General features: G+C 39.5%; 1 protein-coding gene and 1 long non-coding RNA gene across 2 annotated transcripts; both read right to left on the bottom strand.

The window, feature by feature from the left end:
* Nucleotides 1-4,614: 4,614 nt before the first annotated feature.
* LOC307089290 lies at nt 4,615-7,776 on the bottom strand. The gene is made up of 3 exons (XR_013812615.1): nt 7,368-7,776; nt 6,353-6,412; nt 4,615-6,219 (listed from the first exon to the last, which is right to left on the bottom strand). It is a non-coding gene; the product is annotated as an uncharacterized lncRNA (long non-coding RNA).
* Nucleotides 7,777-8,797: 1,021 nt separating this feature from the next.
* atp6v1g1 (ATPase H+ transporting V1 subunit G1) lies at nt 8,798-12,124 on the bottom strand. Its single transcript, XM_079755292.1, has 4 exons — nt 12,020-12,124; nt 11,823-11,911; nt 9,626-9,726; nt 8,798-9,553 (listed from the first exon to the last, which is right to left on the bottom strand). Exons 2-4 carry the CDS (start codon nt 11,902-11,904, stop codon nt 9,380-9,382), a joined length of 357 nt encoding a protein of 118 aa, XP_079611418.1. The 5' UTR covers nt 11,905-11,911; nt 12,020-12,124; the 3' UTR covers nt 8,798-9,379.
* Nucleotides 12,125-18,795: the final 6,671 nt, after the last annotated feature.

The following is an 18,795-nucleotide window of genomic DNA, read 5'->3' as shown; positions in this document are numbered from 1 at the left end:
GCGCAGGTGAGGCCCCGCCCCTTCCTCAACCATTTCAGCTTTAAGACAGGACGCCAACACGTAACAGACCTGTTCTTTGATTTGTTTGTCTCCTAGGATCTTCGGTGAGGACGTATGGTATCTAAAGAACTACGGGATGTGAGGTATCTAATAACTAAGGGTAACTAAAGAACTGACGAACTAATCTAAGTTATCCAAGCACCTATGGCATCTCAGGATTTAAGGCATCTAGGGTAAAAAATATTAATCCAAAACAATTGGATTAACTCCAACAGTTTGACCTTTGATAGACCCCTGTGAACAGAGCAGATTGGGCTAGAGCGTCTAGACTACTTTCTTTAGGTTCCATGGAGGAGATAGCTTTTCAGGAAGCAAGTCTGGATACCTTAGCGATCTGAGGCTCATCACCTAACTAATTAATTAATGTACCTGGAAATAACAAAATAATCAGCAAACAAAGTATTTCAAACTAAGTGCTGCAATTCATTTAATTAAAAATTAAAACCAGATAGTTTACTTATTCTGTCAATTCGAATAATACAAAAAAATCTATAATAATAATACATTTTTTGATATAGAACCCTTCATACAGCAGCTAAAAGTTCTTCACACTGAAAAGAATATAATGTAGAGCAAATGAAAAAGGCAAGCATTTTGAAATCAATCTAAATAACATTCATTCATAACATATATGATAACATTAATAAGATTCATAACGTTCATACATTTTCAATTAAAAGGTTCAAAGAACTAATGAATAAAGAATGGAAAGGATTGTATACTTGCTTAAATTACAAAATTATGAAAATAATGATACAATGTTTTTTGTTCTTATAAAACTCCTAAATTACTAAATGATAATTAAATAATACAAATATAATAACAATTGATGTTGTTATAATTAAACCCGATGAAATAAATAACCTCATGAGACTAAATAATAACATTTATAATAACCTAATAACAATTTATTTAGTTTTAATAAAACTCACCCGATGGAGTAAATGTGATAATGGTTTATCAATTCAATTAAATTGAAATATCACATATTTTGACTGTAACGATTAATGCCTTCACATGTACAGTAGGCCTATATATAGGCCTAGCCTATATTCAGTAAGCATTTTCATCAATATCAATACAGTTATAGAATATCTATATGTTAATAGTAATATACGTAATATATTAGATGTCTTAAAATATACGATGAACTTCTTACCTTAAAAACCAACAAGTCCTGTGAGGGCTCTGTGTGAGTATGTGTAATCTGAGCTTGTCGTTCAAGTTACTTTGGCAGTGTGGTTGCCTAGCAACCTTTTGTCACTCTACCCTTTGTCCATCTCTCTCTATCAATGTCTATTTCTTTCACTCCATCTACATCTATCTCTTTCTATGTATCTCTATCTGTGTAAAACGATTTACTGTCTGAACTAATAATTTGATTAACCAGTGATTCATTATATGAATGATGAATGTTACACACTTACACACAAAGTTTGTATCTCTGGGAAAAATGATGCAAAACAGAACGTAACCGTAAACTTCAAGATTTTAACTTTTACAATGTATGTATAAAATAATCATATCATAGCCTATGACATGATTACTTTGTAATTATATTGTTAAAATATAAAAATATAATTAAAAGGTGAGGTGCTGATTTAAGGGCTTTTATTTGGTTCTCATGAAATGGGATAGTTGTCCATCTTGGTGATAAGTGAACATTGACTCTGACTGTTCTGGTGGATGGCCTGGCTGTCTAGGAGACCATTACCATACCGCCCCAAGCTATGCTGAGATAGGAACCTGAATTGTAGCATTAAACCGGTCTACTGCAATGATTTCCTTTGCTCTTACTTCTTAACAACTTTGTTTGATAGTAATAAGTCCCCTTGTCGAGGAAAATATGAACCTGCATGTGACAAGAATAACATCAACAACTTAAAAGAAAAATATGGAGGTCGTAAATTTGACATGAAATACAACATGAAACAGAAACATGTATCCCTCTATCGGAACTACCGCCTCCTCTTTTTGCCAATTACTCAATAATCTTAAAGGTCCATTGTGTAGCATTTAGTGGCATCTGAAACTGACATGGAATGCAGATATGGAATATAACCTTCATAAGTATTATTTAATGAGTGTATAATCCCATGAAAATAAGAATTGTTGTGTTTTAGTTTCTAGTTTGAGCCCTTTACGTCTTAATGGGTAGCTGGTCCTCTTCCACGGAGGCAGCCGTGTTTCTCTGTCATTGTTAAGTAGCTCTGAATGAGCAAATGGAGAGAGAAAGCATTTTTTAAGAAAATGTGCTTTGCCATATCAAAATGGATGACATTTGTTTTAATCTCTATTTTAAAAAAATGCGACATTTAAGATAGTTTGAGCATTAAAATGCCTTTTGATAACATTTCTAGCGATGAATGTGAATTTTATTTTTGTAATCTTCAGTCAGTGAGTTTAGATTGTTAGTTAATGCAATGTTTGTTATTCTTGCGAATGTGATTCATATGGATGCTGCTATCCCTGTAACTACTCAGCTTGCATGTTGTTTGAATGTAGCCATCTGAGCGCTTATTTACTAACAGTTGATGTTCTTTCAAATAAAACTTTTTTTTGTGACCCAAGAATGACATTTATTCCTCTTTGTGACGGATTAGGAATACGCGTTTTTGTGGGGCACACTGCAAAACAACATTCCAACAGTTCCTTTAATAAATGTTTATCAAGATAATCATAACACATTAAAGCTGCGGTTCACTCTGGACGCCAGGGAACGGTTGGCCGGTTGAACGCTGATTGGCTGATACGTTACGGCACTCCGGAAGTGAACGCTGATTGGCTGTCTTCACGCGACCATCGCCGCAAAGTTCAAATATTTCAACGTGTGTCGTGTCGCGCTACTAAATCCTTGTGAACGCGCTCGCCCGTACCAGGACATCCATTCATGAAGTCGCGCCGCAGGTTTTTCTAGCGACAAAAGTAGCCTGATACGCGTCTCTACGTTTGACGTGGAGTCGCGCCGGCCCGGCGCTTTTGGTGTGAACGTATTGAAAGATATGATTGATATTATTACTTTCAAAACATTGGCCAAAATGGAATATCGTTTTATTTGGGCTGCTTCTAGGACATTTTGGGTGGATTTTGAACGGTAAGTGGTCTACTTGTCTACTTATAATGTTATAAGTAGACATGTAGGCCTAGCTTTTATTCAATTATCGTTATAACAAGATGATGCTAGAGCGTGCACTGCGCAGCTCGCGCCCCCTTCTGAAGTCGAAAAAAATCTCCCGATTGAAATGCATTGGTTTAATATTTAATTAATTGAATATTAATATATATATATATATATATATATATATATAAATATACAATTATTTAGTTAGCCTCTAATATGTAGACCATGTAGCTTTTATTCAATTATCGTTATAACAAGATCTGTAGCCTAATTGACCGTTGAAAATCCACTTCCACCAATTTGTAAGTGTGGTTCAGGTATACCAGAAAATATTAAACTATTCATAATATAAAAACGATGTAAAGAAATAAGGTTATGAGTCGAATTCAGTTAGAATTCAGCCTCTGCTGGCCCACAACTAGATCGTCTCATTTCCTCGATACACGCTTTGATTTAATTATATTTAAATTATTATGACCATGGAGCCTTTATTTGCATGGGTTTACATTTCGTTCTGTGTAGCATGGAAAAATCAGAGAAACACTCCCATTCAGAATGCATTGGTTTACATTTCGTTCTTTGGAGCACGGTTATTTTATTTATTTTTTTCAGTTTTTGAGGAGGTGCTTAAAAAATGCTAAATTTTCTGCAATAATCCAAAATCCAATGGAAAAACCCGTTTGCTTGTTGTCAAGGGAACCCAGGGCGACGCTCACCTCCGGGTTGGCCAACATACGTTATCCCTCCACCACTCTAAACTGTAAAATCACATGTTCAAGTTGAATGATAATGCATGAATTTATTCTTTATTCTGCCATAGTATTTATTGAAGGGGGGGGGTGGGATACTGTAGGTATAACACGCTATTTTACGTTGAAATGCGACGTAATCCAGTGTTCACGAAAACGTACACTGTCAACGTATGCTTTTGGCGACTGGGTTGGGCTGTGACGTACTCTGCGTCACCTCAGTGAAGTCAAGTGTTGCCCGAATTTCCGACTTTAACAACCATTTTATTGCACTTTTCCTTATCGGAAGACGGAAATTCCCGAATTCTGAGTACAATGGAACGCAGCATGCCTCGCTGGTGACGTCGGTATGGGTATAAAGTGATGCGTGGTATGTGGACGCATCTGCCCTCCACAGAAGTTAATGATGGGTTTTGAGTATCATATGCACGCGAAATTGGCATATGGCGTATGTACTGCACGCATTTTGAAATTGTAAAACCGTGCGATCTGTACGCATATTGAAGAGACTGGGTTGTTTTGTCAGTTAGTCCTACAACAGAGGTCTATGTTCACTTTGAAAAAAAAACATTCCAATGGTTCCTTTAAAAAACATTTTGTTTATCAAGATAATCACGACACATTAAGGCAGCTTTAAATGTTTTTAAATCGTGAATGCTTTAATTAAGTAAAAGGCAAACGGAAAACATTCTTAAATGCAAGATGATTAACATGGAGGGCTATATGGGGCACAGAACGACTTTGGAGTGGGATGGAGACGTCTGGTCTCTTGAATCTTGTCTTATGAATCAGGGCATTGAGCTTTGCTATTCCATAGATCTAGCCCAGGAAGATCTATAGAATCTTCCTGGTGCTTGTTTAGGTTGTATATCACGTTGGATTTATTCGCAGGCTCAAAATCTGTAAAACATTTACCCATCTGCAATGCAAATTAAATTCCCTTTTGCACGTATATTTTAAGTAGGCCTACTTAATCTCATTTATGGCAGCCTCAAGACATAGGCTACTTTACAGAGCAGCTATAAATAAAAACTTTTAACAATGCAAAAGGAAAGGAATACATTTTTTGCTTTTCTGCTTTATTTTTACATTAAAGATCGGATAAAAAGAGGAAAACAGCAATAGCTGGAAAAATGTAAAAAAGTAGAACGTTTATATTCCATAAAATACTTACATTACTACATTCTTATAAAATAAGAAGCTTTTTTAGGTTTCACTAGGCCTACATAAATATGAATTCAGGTAGCAATTTGATAATAAAGTAAAATGCTATTCAAATATATAAAATAACATTCTATGTTGGCACAACCATACATAAATAAGTCCTTCACATAACAAAAGGCCAATATTGCACACTTTAAACACGACAATATTTGATCATAGGTGCTTTAACCGTATAAATGCAAATGTAATACAATTTATGGTCTGCTCCATGAACAGATGCATAGGCACACATGTAACAGCATGTATATTTATAAAGCACTAATATTACATATAAGAATTCATATTATCATAATTCATATTTGGCAAAGACCTATTTTGATTGGGCCTTATCATGGCATGTTTGGTTGATTATTCTCATTGGTTAAGGAGAATGGGGGGCATGGCTGATTGGCTAAGACACAATGACTGATCTATAATATTCATACATTTTACCATTATACCTTTTACATCAATAAGCAGACAAATATAACACATATACATGTAGAAATCGAGCTACAGGTACATGTCAGTTAATATGTTTAACATTTAAAAACAAATGGAAAAATAATGTGAACAAGATGTGTGAAACCAAACTGAAATAAACACTTCTATGTTTCAGCTCAGTAAGACCAGTTTTGACTGTGACAAAGATAGAGGAAAGTCAGAAAACATCAAAGCTTTACATTTCTCCCAGATTTTAAATATACCAGAAGCCCCGCCTCCCCAACGGAAGCTGCTTGATTGGTCAAGTCAGCTCTATGTGTCATCTCTCTCCTCCTCTCCTCCTTCCCTCTCCATCTCTACTCCTCTTCTGTCCATAGCTCCTCCACTCTCACCATCACTGTTTCCGACGGCGACAGCGGTAGCAACAGGCACGGCAACGCATCTCCTCTTCTGGCTCCGCCAACTTGACATTGTAAGGGGGCGGGTCTTGTGCCTCACCACCCTCTGTCTTAGCATAGGGGTTGCCCAGTGCCACAGGGTTCCCAATCACCAGGCTCTGGTCACCCCGGAGCTTGGCTCGTGGAATGGTCACATCTCCATAGGGGTTGTCCAATGAAACACTGATGCCTGACATTTTGATGGCTGAGTGGTACAAACGTGAGAGAAAAATATATACATTTGAACCTCTATTTGTAGATAATAAAAAATATAATTTTGACAGCAACATGGGCATTTTTGTTTAAATAGCATACACAATTCTATCCAGTAATCTTACCTTGGTTTACAGGCTGAAACGTTGCCGCTCCAAAGTTTCCAGTTGAGGAAACTGTGTTTCCTGTGAAGAAGGACAGCAGGTTTTAAATGTCTTTTAACTATGCATAACACGCTAAACCCTTCATATGTAATATATTTACACACACACACATACATATATGTATATATATATATATATATATATATATATATATATATACACACATACATATATGTATATATATATATAGCTATCAGAGGTGGAAAAAGTACTGAAAAAAGCTACTCAAGTAAAAGTACGGTTACATACTCAAGTACAAGTACAAAGTACACTTTTCAAACTTTTGAAAGGACTGTACTGACACTATATGCTTCACATCTTTGATATTAACACTATTTATCTCTGAATCATTTGTTTATGGCCTACTCAAAACGACTAAAACTATTTAAAGTCCATAACTGAAGTTTAATAATTGACTGTCTTAACAAGACAGTCATCCATTAAGCATTCAGCCTACCGACTACACCCTAGACTGACAGCACTGACGGCTGAAAGGTAGGCTTGTTGCTAGTTGAACTCAGAAATTATCATGCCGATGCAGCATGAACCTTTTCGTTCTCGACATACTTGCCTGCAATTTCTACTCAGTTACTTGTGTGGTTTAATATGTAACTAAGTACAATACTTCAACCAAAACGTAGGAGTACAGTTTTTAAAAACTACTGAAAAAATACAAAATACCAAAAAAGTCTACTCAATACATTTACTTTAGTAAATGCAATTAGTTACTTTCCACCTCTGATAGCTATGTATCGATGTGAAGATAGATAGCTATTTGATACTAACAAAAATGAAAAAAACATATGTGAACAAGACGGAAGAAACCAAACTCAATTAGACGCTTGTATGTTTCTGCTCAGTCAGACCATTGTCACACATATACAGTCTATATATATATATAGAGAGAGAGAAACAGAGAGAGATCAATACATAGATTTAATTACACTTTCTGTTATTATTGTGAAACCTTTCTCACCTGGCGTTGACGTGGTGACGTCACCTCTGGCCCGAAACCTCCAGAGATATTCCTACAGAACTACCGGAATTCCCTCGTTCTGTTGTCCTCTAATTTCCTCCGGTGGTGCAAGTACTCTTCTCTCAGGTGAAAGAAAAGTGCAATATTTAAACCATGTAGATAGTTTAAATAGTTACTTTCTACAATTAAATCCACTCGGTCGAAGTTAAGCTTACTTCCGGTCGAGCGGGAGAAAACTATCCTGTGGTTCTTCCTTCTTCTTTCTGTTTTCACTTATTTCTCTCCAAATGTTGCTCTTTTCAATAACACGTATCTTCTTTATTCGGTTTCCTTATTCTATCTTTCCAATCTATCTTTCCCTCTCTCTGCCTCTCTCTCTCTCCCTCCACAGGTAGGCTCTTGGTTTCTGTGGCTGCGAAAGAAAGTGACACACCTGTCACTAAACTCCTCCCACTGAGATATACCTGTGTGGGGGTGGGTGGGTAGCTTTAGGTGTGTCTCTTTATATATATATATATATATATATATATATATATATATATATCTTCATATATTATAGTGTAGTATATACTATTATTATTTAATATATAAATATATAAGCAGGCCATCCTGGCTGCATGCACATAGAGCAAGGAGGTTGCTATATGCAACATACACACACATTTTTTCATCACAGGCCAGTGTTATATTGATTAAAATATGTGGCTATTTATTTGCATTAATCTGCATTAAACGTTGCCATCAGTGTAAACCTGTCCAGCTTCAGAAGGATGACTTTGAACACTGCTTGTTTGATTGTTGCACGGCGCGGTGAGGATGGGGCTCCCCGCTCCCCACTCCTGAGTTTCGGTTTCCAACTTTAACAATAGCTCTGGGGGGGTGTTGCACTTTCGGCCACTTATGGCCAGAAGGTCTCGTCCTAACCAGCCTATGATAGTTTGTCAGGCTCCATTTGGTAACTAAAGCACTTTGTTATGACAACGGCTTTTTTCTCAGACGCGGAGTGATACTGATTTCTTGGAAGGAATGAAACGTCATAGTAGGTTTACTGTACCACGGGTGGTAAGGAACCAGATTGCGTGATTTATATTATTTTTCTATATTTAATCCATGTTGTAATGTATTTCTCCAAATATATCTAATGTACGGAGAAATACATTACATTGATTAGATATAGAAAAAATATATATACAGTATATTGAGAAATACATTACAACAAAGATATATATGGGTTATCTCGCAATAACTCTAAAAGATAAATTATCTTGTAGACATCACAGGACGGCTGAAGCCATCCTGTGATGACGTACCGATGGATCCAAAAAAAAGAATACTGTGGCTTTAAATATACTATATAATTCCTGTCACTACTGACTGCATGATTTTAATATATTTTCCATTGGATTCTTAACTGAATAAACCAAAACAACAAAATTTAAATAATTTATTTTCATTCAGTTTCAAACATTAAGCATTTTTTTAACCATTCAAAGAACATGGCGGAAATCACAAACAGGAAGAGAGCAAAACTTTACGAATCACAAGCAACAAAAGCACTGTGTAACAAAACATACATCTTGAAATATCGGCTAAACCAATACGTTTTTTAATTTAACAACCAGATTTCCATATCCATACATCCATACATATCTTTTTTCACAATGGAATCATTGAAGATGTAAACACCCCTACAAAAGAAAACACACACAAAAACCAAGAGCTTGGTCACAAATATACACATAATGGATTTTTTTGGGGAAGAGGTTCACCCGTTAACTCATCCAGGTGGTCAATGGTCACGTTAAGTATCGGTACACTTCCAATTTTTAGGCTGGCTGTGAAACTTTATATATTAGAGTCAGAATAGTCCCAGCTAAGAGAAATCGAATGTCAATTAGCATAGCCTCAGCTAAGAGAAATTTCGTTATTTTTGACAAATTCCCAAATACTACATTTAGATAGTTCATCTATTTTGACCACCTGTCCCCTCGTTCGTGTGTTGGTCCGGAGGTCTAGCCAGCAATGCGGTAGTTAGCATGGACCTGGGGCCGAACGTCGCAAGCAAGGCGTAGGAGGTCGCCCAGCACCACCTCCCGGTTCCCACGGTAACTGGCCTGGATGCCCTGCATGCGGCTCACGGTGTCGCGGTCAACCTCTACCGCACTGTTGCCGTGAGAGCCCAGAGCCTAGACACAAAAACTGTTTTAATTCTGATCTGAATCCATCTTTAAAAGGACCTTTATTTTGACAAGACTTACAGCAGCTTCCTTTGTTTTGAACTCCTTCTCCCTCTGGAGGCGGTACTGTTCAATCTCCGCCTGCGCCTCCTCTTTCGCCTGCTTCAGACGACGGTTCTTCCCTGTACAAACACATACACGCAGAATTAGACACAAATACACACAGACTATTACGCACAAGTGGTGTAGTCTATGTGATGTGCAGGTATATCACACCATATACCCACTTAAGAATGCAAAGCTGCTCAGAACTTTCACTTCAGCAATTTGTTTCTAAAATACCGTTTGGAGAGATATTGTGAGTAGGGCTGAAAGATAAAGGGAAATAATCTAATTGCGATTATTAAGATTGTGATTTAGTATGCGATTTCTCTTTAAAGTTCCTTATGTTTTGTATTATTCACTAAACCAGCAATAAATCATTCTATAGTATGACCAACACAACATTGGAATCAGTGAACATATAAACTGCTCGTTACTTTAGGCCAGGCCAATGAGTAGAGATGAATTGATATGACATCTTTATTTAGCTATTGAATTGTAAAGATATGATTTTTGTAGCGCAGCCTTTGTGATTGCAAATCTTGTTCCATTACAACGCGATGCTGGTTTGAATTTGATTAATTGTTTAGCCCTAATTATGACAAAACTAAAGCAAACTTTATAGAATTGGAGCAAGCGAGTGACAGAGTGCGATGGTGATTGCGAGCTGAGCAGAGGAAAAGAGCCTTGTTGCTTGGCTTCCGATGAGGGCAGGAAATTGTACCTTTGTAATGTCCCAGCTTCAGGCTAACCACTATGCAACTTTTATGTCGGGGCCAACTTTGGCAGAAACTACGCGACTGGTCTTGACGATCCATCCTGACTTGCCGTCAAGTCGGTGGTCGACACAAGTGGGACTTGGAACATGCGTGGGTACACACTAGGGCTGAACGATTAGGGGTAATAATCTAATTGCGATTATTTCTACCAATACTGCTATTGCAGTTTAGTATGTTTTGTATTATTCACTAAAGAAGCAATAAATCATTTAGTATGATCAACACAACATTGGAAGCAGTCAACATACAAACTGTTCTTTGCTTTAGGCAAGGCCTATGCGTTGACATTAATTGATTGACATTTTTATCTAACTATTGAATTGTAAAAGAATAAATATGAATCTTACTGATCTCCAGTCAGTAACAAATCCCCCAAAAATACTTTTTATTTATATCGTAGCCTTTGCAAAACACTTTCCATTACATTGCGATGTCAGTTCAAATTTGATTTATCTTTCAGCCCTAGTACACGCATAAATACCCTTCTCTCTGAAAACTCTCCACAGGTAGCAGGAACACGTCCACCCAGGTAGACTGGAGATCCGCAAGATATGTTTGTGTAACAGCTGCTGGATTTATCAAAACCTCCATGAATAGTGCCATTTATACTGAAGCAAATGTTTCAAACAGTTTCAAACCTGCAATGTTGTCTGTCAGACAAATTAACTGGTAGCTCCGGTAAATAGTTAGGCAGCAGTCTATCCAAATACTATCACAAGGACAAATATCATGGGTTTGTGTCCAATTGCTAACATTGTAATCTAGATATCATCCGTTATGAGGAATGGGCCTTTTGTTTGGGTTCATTCGTTCCTGGCCACACCCATGTCATGAAGAATACAGTGCTCCCCACGTCACGAGGAATACAGTGCTCTCCACGTCACGAGGAATACAGTGCTCTCCACGTCACGAGGAATACAGTGCTCTCCACGTCATGAGGAGTACAGTGCTCTCCACGTTACGAGGAATACAGTGCTCTCCACGTTACGAGGAATACAGTGCTCTCCACGTCACGAGGAATACAGTGCTCTCCACGTCACGAGGAATACAGTGCTCCCCACTTCACGAGGAATATAGCGCTCCCACATTACGAGGAATACAGTGCTCCCCACGACACGAGGAATACAGTGCTCCCCACGACACGAGGAATACAGTGCTCCCCACGACACGAGGAATACAGTGCTCCACCCGCAGTTTATCTGAGCGTTTAACAATCAATAATCAAAGTACGACACAGGTTATCTCCTTATTAAGTCCCGTTATGACACGAATAAGTGTCTAATTCCTAACATTTATTCGGCTGATTATTGCGCGATGAAATTTGTACGGTATATATTTTCCAATATACCTTCGATTATCAGTAAATCTAGATATAAATGTTCCTATACATTACTCACTCTTGCGGGCCTCCGCCACCTTCTCAGCCGCTCTCTTCTCGGCCTGCAGCAGCTGCTGGATACCCTGCGACTGGCTCGCCATCTTCTCTCTTTAATACAATGACGAAGAAGGTTGAAAACCCTAGCATTGATAAATACATTAAGATAAGAACATCCTTGACGTCGTGAAGCCGGTAATAAAGTAAAGCTGTCGTTACCTTTGCGTTGAAGGGAGTAAAAACAGGAGAATAGTTGAAGGTCAGTGATGGTTTTATGCACTCGCCTCTCTGAAGCTCAAGTCAGCTGACCAGTATCACGTCACCTGATCGCTTGTAGAAACACGTGATCTCAGCGAGTGTCATGTGATCCGTTGTCCCGAGGTCTATCTTCGGGGTAAATAGTTATTGCACATTATCCTAGCCTCGTATTCCAGTCTCTCTCGTCGTATCACACTCATGTGTACCTTTAAAGAACAGATTATGTGTAATGTGTAATAATCGATGTAATGTAATAACAGTAATCGTTTGTGTTTCTCTATCAAATGTGTATACCGGTATATGTGTATATATATATATATATATACAGTATAGCCTACATATAACTGACTACTGTTTAATGTGGTCCAATAGTTTCCATCGTTTTCGGAAACTGGTCACCGTTGGTTTGTGTGTGAGTTGGGAGGAGATGCAGAGAGTGAACCCTGTTCTGGACCGCTCGAACCCTAAATCCTAATCTCTTTCCAAAATGACCAGGTCTCTGTCGACAAACAACAAATAGGTTCCAACTCAGCACCAACTCCAAACTGGTCCATAAACAAGAACCAGTGACGTCTAGTAGTGGGTTAGCGTAATTTTTACGCCTTAATTTTAACTTTATTTAAGTGCTGAAGCGTTGCTAGGTCAACGGGGTCGTATGCTCTGATGTGGATCTATTCTAGCCCTAAAGTCTATGGAAAATCAAGCTGGTTCTTGGGGAGTTGGCGTGTAGACCCAACATTGAACCAGCAGAAGCATCAGCACCAGCATTGGGTTTGCGCTGTTGGAAATGGGGTTAACACCTAAAGTAAGGTTATTGCTAAGGTGATGGCCAGACGCCTTAAAGGCATTCTTCCTTGCATTATCTCAGAGGATTAGACTGGCTTCATCAAGGGTCGACACTCATTCTCCAATATCCGAAGACTCTTGCTCATTGGCTTCTAGTGGCAGAAAAGGCCTTTGATCGTGTAGAGTGGCAGGACTTATTTACAGTTTTACTGAAATTTGGAATAAGTGACGCATTTATTGCATGGATTAGGCTGTTGGCCCCTGGCCTGTGTCACCACAAACTATACACTCCCCATATTTTTCACCAGGGGGCGTGCAAAGGTTGACCCCTGTCTCCGCTGCTCTTCGCTACATCGATTGAGCCACTATCAAGTCCTCACCCCACTTCGAAGGTATTACGCCCCAATTTAATGTATGGGACTTTGGATCATCCTCAGGTTAAAAATACATTTTTCAGAAAAGTAAATGTTTCCCTATCTATCGATTTCGGGTTTGGGGCCATTAGCAATAATCACCTATTAGTATTTACACCCTCCATTTTGGACTCAACATTTACTCTCTGGGCCCGATTGTGTATCAACTCCTTCATGACCTTTATAAGAGCGACACTTTTTCTAGTTTTGATTAATAATCTCTTCAATAAAAATTGCTATGCTCAAATTTGTTCCGTATTTTCAATCCCCTTTCAATCCCTCGCAGGATGTCCCCTACCCAGAGACGGTTCACAGCCGGCGTTTATAAAAAACAACATGTCTCTGAACGCTGATACAGTCTCCAAATCAGATGGGAAGAGGAACTGAGTCTACCCAGACTCCGATCCCAAATGCAATCGTTGCGGTAGTCTACAGGCGGACCTCACATGTTCTGGTCCTGCCCAAAGCTTGGAATATATTGCCCCTGCTATTGGTCCCATCTTTGATGCATTTACAACATTGCTAAAGAATAATGTACAACCCTGCCCGTTACCGGCTATTTTCGGTGTATCTACTGAACCCCTCCCTTGCACCTCCAATGAGGCTGACATGATGGCTTTTGCATCGCTACTAGTCAGATGGAGAATTCTCCGAAGCTGGAAGTTCCTAATTCTCTGCCTAGCTAGCCTACATGTAATGTATTTTGCTCTCCCCTCGGACTGAGTGCCTACCTCATTGTATGGGGGTGTTGTCCTGTGGCTGATTTCTGAACACTGTGCCACCTGACCCCATGTCCACACACTAGCAGGCTTTAGTAGAGGTGCTCTGGTTTCTGTATTGCGTTGGTATACGTGTATACATTCTTTTTTTTATTCTGTACTGTACATTCTTTTTATTAATTTATTTTATTTTAACAATGTGATGTGTTTCAATGTTGTTTGTTTTTCTTTCCTGTAGGGTTGAGTGGGGTGCATGGGTGGGCTGGTGAACTGGTAAAATGTAGGTGGTGAAATGTTAACCTGGAATTGTCCATTGTTTGAATGTACTTCCAACCAAATTTTGCAAATTAAGAATTTCATTGCCCAGTGCAAACTATGTTTCCATTGTATATATGACAATAAACGATCTTGTATCTTGTATCTTGTACCAATAAAAGGATTTTTTTAAAAAAAGAGGGTGGAGAATGCTTGTTCAGCCTCAGGAGTTAAAGCGAACGGAATAGCAGCTGAGGCAATTCTTGTGAAGGTGCAGCTATCCTTCTGTAATCCCTGATGAAGAATGTCGTTCACCAAGGCATGAAAAACAGCGGGCGTATTAGTGGGCCAAAAGGCATAACCAAGTACTAAATGGCTGTAACGGGTGTTAAAAGCTATCTTCAACTTGTCTCCCCCCTTAATCTGGACCAGGTGGGAGGCTTTTTGAAGAGTTAGCTTGCTAAAGATGGTTTCTCCCTGTTGGTACTCAAAAGCAGCACTGATCAGAGGCAGAGGATTCTTGTTCTACACTGATGTTGTTCCGACCTCAGAAATCAAGGGTGGAAGGTTTTATCAATTCAATTCAATTCAACTCAATTCAATTCAATTCAATTTTATTTGTATAGCCCTTAATCACCATTACAGTCTCAAAGGGGTTAACAGGCCAAATATTTATGCCCCCCCCCCCCCCCTTTACCCAAGCCCCCACAAGGGCAAGAAAAAACTCCCTTGAAATTAGCAAGGAAGAAATCTTGAGAAGAAACCGAAGTAGGGGATCCCTTCTTCCAGGGATGGTCAGGAGTGCAATGGGTGCCGTAATTCACATACAGGTAAATACATGCGCATCTTATTAAATTGGTGATGTGGTGCTGGCCGGTTAACCATGAGGAGAGTCCAGGTATCCAGTCCAGTCACCGCAGCACGCTAGAACAGACAGAAGAGTGAATTAGAACGGAAAGGTACATAATGGAAATGTATACTGTATTAACAAAAGCACAAACAAACACAGTGGTCTTCACATCGCATCTGTGTGTTTTTCACACTCCTTTGTTCCAAATGCAAGATTGTAGAGCTGCGTTTTGAGCTTTCCTTTGAATAGCTTCACAGAGTCAGCTTCCCTGATCACCGGTGGCAGCCTATTCCATAGGAAGGGGGCTCGATAGGCAAATGCTCTCTGTCCAGCCGATTTCTTTTTAACCTTCGGTAGTGAAAGAAGGTCAGCTCCCGAAGACCGGAGGGACTGAGAAGGACTATAAGGAATGATCAGGTCCTTCAGGCAGGATGGAGATAGTCCATGCAAGACTTAATAGGTTAGCAGTAACACCTTAAAATCCGATCTGGAAGTTATTGGTAGCCAGTGCAAGAGGCGAGAATAGGTGTGATGTGATCAAACTTTCTCGTTCTGGTCAGCAGTCTAGCTGCAGCATTCTGTACAAGCTGTAGACTTCTCGTGGTAGAGTTTGGTAGTCCTGAGAACAATGAATTACAATAATCCAGTCTTGATGATATAAATGCATGAATCAGTGTCTCTGCATCTGCTGCAGATAACATTGGTCTGATTTTTGCAATGTTTCTCAGATGAAAAAAAAGCAATTCTAGTTATACTTCTAACATGTTGGTCAAAGCACAGTTGAAGGTCGAACAGGACATCAAGATTTCTGACAAATGCACTCTGTGGGATGGCGAGGCCATCCAACCACAGTGAGACATTCTCAAATTCTCTTTGGTCCCATTTGGTCTATCCTTCGTTGATACAAAGAAGAAACCTGCCGCCACAGGTGATGAACGGATGAGGCTGGTAGCCAATGACTCCATGATGTACTTCTACATGGCCTCTTTCTCTGGTCATGAAGTTGTAGAGGTGTCTGAAAGGCAGGCTGGCTCCGGGAAGTAGAACTATGGCACAGTCATAGGGACGGTGAGAGGGTAACGACAGCGGCTTCCTTTTGCCAAACATCTCCCCCAAATCTTGATATACTTTGGGCGCAGAAGAAAGATCTGGAGGAACAGAGGAGGGGATGACAGCAGTTTCAGATGGTCGGTCTTAAGGGGCGGTGGATAGGTAGCAAGAAAATGGCCTAACTTGCATTAATACACACACTCGAGTGCGGTTCCAAACAAGCCGGGCCTAACTGCATAGGCTCCTCACTTGAAGGGCTTTTGCTATGAGAGGTCCATGAACCGGTCTCAAAGGAGTAGGAGGAAGAAGACGGGAACCCGGGTAGGGCTGGGATTTGTAGTTCCTCTACCGGCGTCTCTCCCGCAGGCGATCATCCAGTTTTAGTGGATAGAGAAATGAGAGCTTCAAGTGAGCTTATGCGTTCAAACAATGCAAAAGGTTCCTCTTAATGCTGCATCTTTCCATCTGGACTCAGCTGCCAGAATATGAAACTCCTCAGAGTTGTCTAACCCATAGTGGTTGGCAATCTTGATCACAGAATAAAGAACAGGTAAGCAGAAGGAGAAAACCACTGGCAAGGCGGAACCCAGAGGACACTACCACTGTTAGCGACGGTAGGATCTGATGACGCTGAAGAGGATATACTACAGAGATGTTTGGAGGATTTGCTTCAGGTGTGCCTGCAAGGAGCTCAGGATCAGAAGAGGAGCCACCAGGGGGATGGGGAAACAATGACAATTTAAAGTCTTGAGGGACGTGGCAATGTATTTTGATCGAGAACCAGGTTTAGGTGTAATTCATGTCTCTGAAATTATCTCAAAATGTTCCATTCAACCAATTAGGGTTAGGGTTCAACGTGGATATTAAAGGGTCAGGAAAAGTCAAATGTATTAATATTTCTCTCTCTCTGGTTTGGTTCTGACGTCCTCTACTGTACAATACAGGGAGGCAGTTTGTCCTTTCTTGGACAGAAAGGAGCCTATTAATTGGGTAGAATATATATTTTTTACATTGTTTACCATGTTTGACTCTACCAAAAACAATCGCTGAAATCCGAAAAAACACGTTGAAGTAACTTTTATTACTGAAAAAGTATCGACTTCTTCGAACGTCAACAAAGTATAATCAAAGTAATTACAGCGATCAAATGTTTCATAAAAATAATATTGGCTCAAAAGACCGTTCCGTTCCACAAAAGGTATGGCTTCACCCTCTCTTCCTCCATACAGGCGTGCACGTGTACAGGTTATAAGGTGCTCAATAGTAATTGAGTGTTATCGACCATATCCACTAGCCTGGCTCCGCCCGCCTAAGTACTTAAGCTCAATTTTAATTTCCTTTCAGTACTACGTCTGGGTCTGCGGTATGGTTTTCTCCGTCCAAATGTCCCGCTTCCAATCAGCGAACATAGGGAGTGGCTGAGAACAATGATGTTAAAGTCAGCTCTCGTTGACGGACACCTTCACGCACGGTGTTTGGTTTGTTTACAGCCTGCGCGCAACGTGATTCCCGGCCAAACGTTAGCGATTGATTATGGCAGATCCAGAGTGGCACTAGCCAGATCCAATATTTTTTAACTTCAACAGACACCCGCCTTCAAGGTAGTTTACGTTTGTCAATTGAGTAGGTCCAGACTCTGTGCAAATGAAATGAAGTACGAGAGTCTGGTAGGACCAGGCTACATATCCACATGACCCAGCTTTCAATCACACCGCAATCACACAATAACAAATAACTTTACAAAACCCTAACGAATAGTTATATCAGAAATATATCAATGAAATCATTCCTGGCTTCTACAATAGTATTTGGGTGGAGTAAACCTTTAAAGCAATGTAGACCTACTTGGACAAAAAAAGGCAATTGGGCGGAATAAACCTTTAAAACTATAAGTCGGTTGACCGAAAGTAGTATTTGGTTGGAATAAACAAATTTAACAAAGTAGTAAGTCCGAAAGTAGTATTCGGGTGAATTAAACATTTTAAACTAAAAGTAGTTAGTTAGACAAAAAGTAGTATTAGGGTGTAATAAACTTTAATAAACCAGAAGTACTTTTAAAAGTATAAGTACTTGGAGAGAAAGGAGTGCTATAGGCCTAATATAACATTATGGTGTGTGGCAAATTTCATATACAACAACGTTCATTCACAACGACGGTAATAAAACCTGCAAAATTCACGTGGATGCCCTATTAGAGGTAAGTACTGCGAATTTATTTTTCACAACTTTTTCTCACTCTCTGCAAATTTGTTGCTACATATATTGTGACAAATAGACAGAATATTAAAGAAATTATTACGGTTAAACAATTCTTAGCAAATTGAAATAATACAGTCCAGTTTGTTTGTTATACTCGATATTGGATTCAACAGACGGCCCACATTAGCGGAAGCAATCCTGGTTTTTACGAACGAAAATCCGGTCATATGAGATAGACATTTGTGATTGGACCGACCTGGGCCCGGTCGGCAGTAATCAGAGCAAACCAGAGCAAATTAAACATGAGCTCCCAGATTCCTCATGTTCCCTGGCTAGCCGAAAACCTCGGGTTATTTCAGCTCGAGCTACGGGAGAAACGTCATCGTCAGGCTGAGCCAATGAAAGGGAGAGCAGGGAGGGGTCACGTCTCCTCAATCCTAGGGAAAAGATTGCGAGGGGTCAAGG

The sequence above is a fragment of the Pollachius pollachius genome (assembly GCF_949987615.1).
Source record: "Pollachius pollachius genome assembly, chromosome: 18".
In the NCBI taxonomy this organism is placed as follows: Eukaryota; Metazoa; Chordata; class Actinopteri; order Gadiformes; family Gadidae; genus Pollachius; species Pollachius pollachius.
This window is presented reverse-complemented; position numbering and strand designations above follow the sequence as displayed.

Bases quoted from the DNA above. Each gene is read 5' to 3' on its own strand.
- atp6v1g1 (XM_079755292.1), bottom strand. From the start codon at position 11,904: ATGGCGAGCCAGTCGCAGGGTATCCAGCAGCTGCTGCAGGCCGAGAAG. The intron at 9,727-11,822 runs GTGAGTAATGTA...GTGTTTGTACAG, and splicing joins GGTGGCGGAGGCCCGCAAGA to GGAAGAACCGTCGTCTGAAG. The intron at 9,554-9,625 runs GTAAGTCTTGTC...TTTTGTGTCTAG, and splicing joins TCAAAACAAAGGAAGCTGCT to GCTCTGGGCTCTCACGGCAA.